We start from the raw sequence: 8,169 nt of genomic DNA on the forward strand, positions 1-8,169 counted from the left end.
GGTTTAGCTTTAAGTAGTTGTGAAAAGAAAAGTGACACCTTTTCACCTTTTTTTCGCTTTCCCCAGAATGAGCCCTGGATAACTCCGAAGATCAAAAACTTCGAATTCCGTTACGTTTTCGACCCTTTCGAAGCGTTTAAAAAACATTTTCTTAAAGAAGTAGTTTGGGTTTCTAAAAGCAAAGTCAAAAAATGTTGGTATCACCTAGCCCTGAAAAGGTATCGGCGGGGAAAATAAGGGCGTCAGCAGACTCCTTGCTATTTAGAGACCCAGATAACTTAAGGGCAGGAGAGATACACAGGCATAAGGAAAGTTGGTCACAGGAGCGATCACAGGAGACGACCAAAAATCCTTGGTGGTGAAGGATTGGATAGAAGAAGGGGTGTCTCTGTTGAAGGGATTCTTGGAAACATTGTCCCCGCCGAAAACAGTACAGACGGTGGCACCAGTAGATTTAGTAAAGTTCCTGATCTGGAAGGACGAACAGGGCAAAACAGGAGAATAATAGATTATATACATAAAAACCTAATTTGCATAATTTATTGGAAGTTGTTACAATTTCATAGTTGTAACTGCTGGGAATTTTAATACTTGCTGCATTTAGAAGTTAAGAGAGTGTGAACATCAATAAACATTATTTATTCATAGTGCTAAAATAGCCTTTTTTGTTAAGATTAGGCTATTATTATTTGGTGGAGAATACTATTAACTGATATCATCCATGCAAATGAAGCTCTTATTTGCAAAATCAGCGGTTCAAATTGTATACTTGTAATTCGAACCAGAAGGGTTAACATTATTTTCCAGGTATGAGGTCGTGGAACTCTTGTTTTCTTGATAATATATATGTAAACAAGTCAGATAAGTCTCGTTACTCCTCACAAATCTAGCCAACAAACTAACGCGAGATCGCACAGAGCTGAAAGGGGTGCGGCTTTAACGCCGGACCAAATATGCCGTCAGTGGTTGGAGGATTAGCGCCCTCTGGCGTCCTGAAGGTGAAAAACTGCAGCAGGGTGGAGAAGAACAGGAAAAGCTCCATCCTGGCCAGCTGCTCACCGAGACACACACGTCGGCCTGGAAATAAAGAATAAAGAGTTGTTAGACGAGACAACCGTCGAAAGAAACTATATAGCTAATAGTATGTAATCATTTCAGCATGGAAGTTCATCTGAGTTTGTGAATTACATTATGACAAATTGAAACTGTTCTCCAACTCAAGAATTTGACTCACCGGAATTTTCGACTGAGTCACTCAGTCTTCTTCAGCTCTCTTGAGCAGGATTACTTCAAGAGAGGCATCAAAGAGGCCTTTTACATCAGGGCACTTCAACCTTCACTCAACCGGGCCGGGGGCGATATCGACTTCAGACAACCTTTGACCCTCTGCCGACGTCACACGTGGGAAAAATCACGTGTCAACGGCAGTTGGGTCAGATAGCTGAAGAAGACTGAGTGATTCAGTCGAAAATTCCGGTGAGTCAAATTCTTGAGTTGGAGAACAGTTTCAATTTGTCATAAAGTATGTAATCATCTAAGCCTAAAAGGCAGATATTTTTTAGCAAAAACGGCATATTTCAATCCACTCCCCCTTTTTTCCACAATGGTCTGTCCCAAATCATCCTTTTGTCATTTGGTGCTCTCCAGCACATCTTTGGCCTCAAAAGTAAGAAATTAAGAATTTTCATCCATTTAACAAGAGTAGAACAAAGAGGATGTAGAGCCCAAAACACGAGAGAAAAAAATATATATTTCATCCATGCCAATGGTATGAACTGAAAAGGAGAAGATACAATATATCTTATCGATGAAATACTAATTACCTCCACCGAAAGGCATGAAGGACTCGGGTTTGTTGATGACGTTTCCTTCCGCGTCCAGAAACCTTCCGGGGTCAAACCGTTCCGGATCAGGCCAGTAGGCGGGGTCCATGTGGAGGGAGTACAGGTTCGGTAGTACCTTTGGCAAATAGAGACGTTCAACATTAGTCAGAAATGAAATACAATGTGCAATGGAAAATTTGTTAAATCATATCAAATACCGTTAATCCTGCCATTCCGAAGAATGGTCACACAGGGAACTGACGGGAAAGGTGGCTAATACAATATTTCGTCGGCTTGTAGATTCCATTGAATGGCCAGGTTTGAATCAACAGAGAATGACGTTGGGGAAAATATGAAGTACCTGGGTCCCCTTTGGGATATGGTATCCCTGCACATTAACGGCCTCAGTTGTAGCGTGAGGAACAGACAGAGGTCCGAGCGTCCGGATCCTCATGACCTCTAGCAGACAGGCGCTCACGTAGGGCAGCTGGGAACGGTGGGACAGGGCGGGAAGACCCTCACCAACAACGGCATCAAGCTCCTGCTGCACCTAGTAAAGCGAAGTTTGCATTAAGGCTACAGCAAGTAAATTTTATGGATGGCATCCTCCGCAGACTCCAAATCTAATGCGAGCGGGCGAAAAACACAAGGCGGTCCGAAAAAAACAAGGTTCCTACAATGTAAAATTTTGACTCAATTATTGTACAAATGGTTTTTATTCAGTAGGAACGTCACATATAAACAGCCAGCATCACATATCACTGCATCAAAGTAAGAAACAAAACATTAAATCAGAGCCTTTTCTTGTCTCCTGTCTTCCTAGTTATCTGCTATCCACCTTCCAGCATGGCAACAGACACCTTTGCCCATTTTCAGCATGTTGACCACTGTCCGAAGGCAACAAAATTTGTTTTTTTTTTCCAAAATCAGGCAAAAAGTAATGCGCGCGCGGATGTCATCCATAAAATTTACTTGCTGTGGCCTAATGTAAGCTTCAGAAAAATCGTCTTTCTAGAAGTCACAAGAAATGTGCAATGACAAGTACCTTGCTTTGGATGTCGGGGTTCAAAGTCATGAAGAGCAGACTCCACAGCAGTGTGGTGGTGGTTGTTTCAGTCCCTGCAATGAAGAGGTCGTTTGCGAGGTACATGACGTTCTCCTCTGTAAGACCGTCAACCTTTTCCTGCAGTTCCAGCTCCAACAGGCAGGCGTCGAGGAAGTCTCGCGGGTTCTCGCGATCCAGGTTCTCGCGATGGCGGGCTATCTCATCCAACAATACTTCCTGAATCTTGGAATTCTGCTTCAGCACATCTTTACAGGTTCTGTTTACTGTGAAAAGAGAACAGAAGAAAAACTGATTTTTTTCCCTCTCACACTTTCAAACAGCAAAAAAAAATGTTGTTGTCATGTCTGTTTCGTCCAGCCCGAGAAGCAAAAAAATGACACGTTGCTACCTAATCCAGTGATCTCGGTCGGCGATAGGTTCTTTCCTACCCTCGCTTTCATAGAAAATTTCAAGGACAAGAAAAATACAAGGATGTGATCTCGCTTAATCTAACATATTAAATTAATGTAACTCACTTCCAGGAACAAACCGTAAGAGAGGGAAAACGCTGATGATCTGTCCAGATCCCAGTTCAGCACTGACATTTGATATGGCATCTAAGAGCTCCCGAAACGTTTCATCCTCGTAGTTATAGCACTTCCCGAATGTCATGCCGCAGATGACGTTTGCGACAGAAACGCTTACGTCATTTAAAACGTCAACGGGCTTCTCCTCGTATCCTGCCATCTGGGGATTATAAGACGAGATTCAACAAAATACGAGAATAGTTTCAATAAGTTAGTAAGTCACTGAATGAAGAGATTTGTTTTACACAACCAAGTGTTGTATTCAGTCGACGTTTTGGTTACCTTCTGCCACCACCCTCCAACATGTCACCAGTCAAATTAAACCTCATGTCAAATCTGAGCGGTTCAGGATAACGTTGCACATCAAAGATGAAGCTGTAATGGATGCGTTTCCAGTGCAAAATATTAGACATCCCAATGGATACAGGAAACAGTTTTTACGATACCGTCCCAAACGTACAGGCGTGTGATATCAATTGTTGTGAAATAAAGAAAAGATAACAGTTACAGGGAATAGTACCTACAATGCTGTCCTAAACGTACAATAGAGCAATGTGTACATGGTTATTATTTATGCAATTATCAACCAATCAATCAATTAAAACTGGTATAATGCTTAAAGCGCCGGCGTTGCTGCCAAATGCTAAATTGTGCCTTCTGTACACTATATACATGTATATATTGCACGACTGACAGGTAGGGTTAGCTCACTGGAGTTTCTAAGGGTCTAAGAGTTTCTAAATATTAAAGAAAATAAACTGAAAGAATTAAATTTCAAGCTTTTGCATGATATCCTTCCCTGTAAAGTGAAACTGGGCAAATGACAAATTAGGAATCAACTGGGTGAAGTATATAGTCCAATGTGTACATTATGTAATGTTCAGGAAACCTACATACATATGTTTTTGTAAATTGCAAAAGGCTAGGTAACTACTGGGAAAAAGTTGAAAATAGATTAAATTACCATGGCACTAGCTATAGAGTTAAGATAAACGAATTGTCAATATTTTATGGAGTGGATCACAATTTAGAGGTCATCGAGACAAATATCACTCTTGCGATTACTCTGGCCAAATTTGTTATTTATAAATCCCGGATTGAACTTAAAGATAAGGATATGATAAAACACAACTTATGGTATTCCTACTTAACCGAGATGTTATTTTGACACCTGGAACTGTTTAGAGCATTGTGCGATTGTTTTGCATGTTTGATTTTACGTGTATATTTTGTATATATTGTGTCATTTTGTTATCAATAAAGATTTGAAAAAAAAATTAAAAAAGAGTTTCTAGGGGACCGTCCTGTTGTTAGTCTGTTGTTGTTAGTCTCCTCGTAGCGGGTATAATTGCGTCAACTGTTCTTTGCAATTAGCTTTTACTTAATAATAGAAAGAATGCGTTCCCAAAAGAGTTTGTGTTCCTCCATAATTACGGTTCAAGACAGGCTAGGAGTAGATAGAGCGTTCCCAAAAGAGTTTGTGTTCCTCTATAATTACGGTTCAAGACAGGAGTAGATATCCTGATCCATACTGCCTCATTAATCCATCGCATGCCTCACTGTGTGCATCTATTGACCTCTCAGTTTATCAGCCTAGCACCATCCCTAGACCCCCCCCCCCCGGCTACACTATGTACATACGACATCCAGTACATGTAGGTTTCTAACGGGGACCAATCAGGTCACCGACTAGCGTGGCTATTAGCCAATGACGGCTATTAGCACATTGCATCATGTAAATGCCATGAACTCAACCCAAGCACACAATTGTCGTTTTGCAACGGGAGTTTTATTTACAGTTACTGTACTTCCACTATATAATTACTCAATATCTGCCTTTTATCATATCTCTTTTTACCTTCGCCAAGAAGGTTATGTTTTCAGTAGCGTTTGTCTGTGTGTGTGTGGGTGTGTTTGTGTGTGTGTGTGTGGTTTAGCAAGATAACTCAAGAAGCGGTAAATGGATTGGAATGAAACTTGGTAGGTGGGTAGGTCTTCATGAGACCTAGAAGTGATTAGATTCTGAGCCCCCTGGCGGCTTTCCTAGGTACTGCAGCAGAACTTCCGGTTTTGATATCTCCTGATCTGGACATGCTAGGGTCACAAATTTTGGGTGGTAGAAAGCTCTTGGGCTAGGGAAGAACTGACATGAGTTTGGGCCCCCTAGCAGGTTGTTCTGGAACTGTAGGGTCGGTTGTTTAAAAAAATCTTCGGTTGAGGATAACTCAAGAACCGATTAACGGATCGCCGTGATTTTTGGTATGTAGGTAGCTTCTGTGATGATTTACATAATTAGATAACAATTATGCAAAATAGTAATGAATTTCCATAATTAATATGGGAATTCTAGAACTGCCTGCAGGAGCTTTGAAACATAAGTCCTTGCTTTAGACCAGGAATGACCTTAAGGTCACCTTCAGGTCACTCTTCTCAGCCTCAGCCGGCAGATGATAGGAAACAGCTGGGGAAGAAGTCGGAGTGAAAACAAAGGCACACTGTAGCAACCATTTCATCGCGTTACGCCACCGCGAGAGCACGGACAAAAGAATATCTTTTTGTGATATTATGCTAACCTGCTCATCAAAAAGGTTTATTTAAACGACGGTGCTTGGGAGCGCGGCTCCATTTTCTGTGCAAGTTTGAGGCTGACTCATCCTACTGAATAAGCAGTCGATCGAGAAATGCCTGATGCAGTCTTCCTCGCAACGTTCCTGTCTGTCCAGGAGCGTCCACCACTCGTCATCATAGCAGGTAAGCCCCCCTCCTTAGAGGTTTAAACGAAATGGGTATGTTTTGTTGGTGAACTGTAGAAATAATCCCAAGTTTCTGCTTTACAAATGAGCTGACGACTTGTTTACATTTGTATCAAGTGATTCATTTTGCTACATGTATCTGATTTGTAAACCTCTTTGCTCTGAACAACAATAGAATGGACATTTCATAGGCGTAAGCAGTCTAAATATGCACACAATATCTTAACATGCCATAGGCGCTGTCTAGAGTGTATGTTTCCACCATTCTGAGTGACCTTGGGGAAAGCAGACACGGGCAGGGGCTCTGACCTTGGGGGAAAACCAGACACAGGCAGGGACCGGTGCAGTGTCGATAACTTTTTCCCAGGAACATTTCACAGCTTGACGCCCACAAGCTGTCAGGCTGTCTAATACAGTGAGTCTCTACTCTAGTCAGAGGTTGTTCTTTTGTACACAGAGTCTATTTTCAGAATTTGTGTTGATATTTCAGACAGGCTCCAGCATTTCACAGAGTAGTAGTGCAGATGGTAAAGTGTATAATTCGTAACCTTCTGTATTGCTACCTCCTAGTATAAGAAGTCATTGACATTGATACCAAATATTACCTTGGGATTATCTCTATGATTCACCCTTAATACATTACTTGATGGTAGTATCTATGGAGTTTTACACTTAGTCTAGCATTTCCTTTCTTTGTCAGTTGACATGTAGATAGACCTCTTAACAGAACTAACTATATTCAATTAAGGCAGGGACCTCCCTAACAATGGAGCAGTGGAGCTCCTCCACCCAGTCCTTATCTCAGCTCCACCCTGTTAATTTTCAAAACTAGTGTTTTTACACCCTTTTCCAGGGTTCTTTGGTCAAATTTACCGATATTTCGCACCCTCCTCCATTCTGTCCTAAATTTCTGGGGAGATCCCTGTAAGGGTTGATGCATTTTTAAGTTACCGGTACTTAAGAATAATGTTTTATCATGTTCCCTTCAAACATGATTAAAGCTGGAAAATTAATGGTGATGGCATGTGACAAAATTCACCCAGGGTACCAATGACCCAGATTTGACATTAAATTACTCCACAAAGCTGTTGTTGTTTTGAAATATGATTGATAACAGGAAATTGGAGTTAATTGGCATTTTTGTTATCACAAATAATTGAATTAAAGATCCTTAAAACTTCAGAACTGTGAAGAATGGCTTTGAGCATGTCATTAAGGAAAAGTAAGATGTTGGGGAAAGGATCAGAATTATACAAGGTTGTTTTAATTTGCTTCCAGTCTTTTGTGGGAACTGCATTAGTTCTTTCTGCTGTTGAAGAGAGAAATACAGTGTCAACTATGCCTCGGACAAAGTCCAAGAGTGTGGAACAAAGACGAAAACAAAGCGCTACTTGCATGAAGAGAAAAATAGCGGAGTCAACACCAGAAGCTGCTGAGACACGCCGGGATTGGAAGAGGGCAAAAATGCAAGAATATAGATCAAACGAGACACCAGGGGCTACTGCCATCCGACTCGCAGCAGAGAGAACACACATGAGGCAAAAACGGAAAGAAGAAACTCCACAGGACACGGAAAAACGACTCGCAGCAAAGAGAACACACATGAAGCAAAAACGGAAAGAAGAAATGCCACTGGACACGGAAAAACGACTCGCAGCAAAGAGAACACACATGAAGCAAAAACGGAAAGAAGAAACTCCACAGGACACAGAAAACGACTCGCAGCAGTGAGAACACACATGAAGAAGAGAAGAAAAGAAGAAAACGCCACAGGCCACAGAACAACGACTCGTAGCAAAGAGAACACACATGCAGAAGAGAAGAAAAGAAGAAACACCACAGGCCACAGAACAACGACTCGCAGCAAAGAGAACACACATGCAGAAGAGAAGAAAAGAAGAAACACCACAGGCCACAGAACAACGACTCGCAGCAAAGAGAACACACATGCAGAAGAGAAG

The 8,169-nt window shown here is 41.5% G+C and overlaps 1 protein-coding gene and 1 long non-coding RNA gene across 3 annotated transcripts in view; one reads left to right on the forward strand and one right to left on the reverse strand.

Annotated features, from left to right (window-relative positions):
* Positions 1–581: 581 nt before the first annotated feature.
* LOC109475070 (cytochrome P450 2U1-like) overlaps positions 582–8,169 on the reverse strand; it is an 18,935-nt gene continuing 11,347 nt past the window's right edge. For both annotated transcript variants that reach the window (XM_019775612.1, XM_019775611.1), the window contains 5 exons: positions 3,405–3,615; positions 2,869–3,152; positions 2,185–2,373; positions 1,824–1,959; positions 582–1,077 (listed from right to left, as the gene is read on the reverse strand). In XM_019775612.1, coding sequence (XP_019631171.1) covers positions 899–1,077; positions 1,824–1,959; positions 2,185–2,373; positions 2,869–3,152; positions 3,405–3,615 — 999 coding nt within the window. In that variant the 3' untranslated portion in view covers positions 582–898. The remainder of the gene's footprint in view (positions 1,078–1,823; positions 1,960–2,184; positions 2,374–2,868; positions 3,153–3,404; positions 3,616–8,169) is intronic.
* LOC109475072 lies at positions 5,767–8,169 on the forward strand. The gene is made up of 2 exons (XR_002140515.1): positions 5,767–6,206; positions 7,487–8,169. It is a non-coding gene; the product is annotated as an uncharacterized LOC109475072 (long non-coding RNA).

The sequence above is a fragment of the Branchiostoma belcheri genome, unplaced genomic scaffold (assembly GCF_001625305.1).
Source record: "Branchiostoma belcheri isolate BF01 breed outbred unplaced genomic scaffold, Haploidv18h27 scaffold322, whole genome shotgun sequence".
Lineage (NCBI taxonomy): Eukaryota > Metazoa > Chordata > Leptocardii > Amphioxiformes > Branchiostomatidae > Branchiostoma > Branchiostoma belcheri.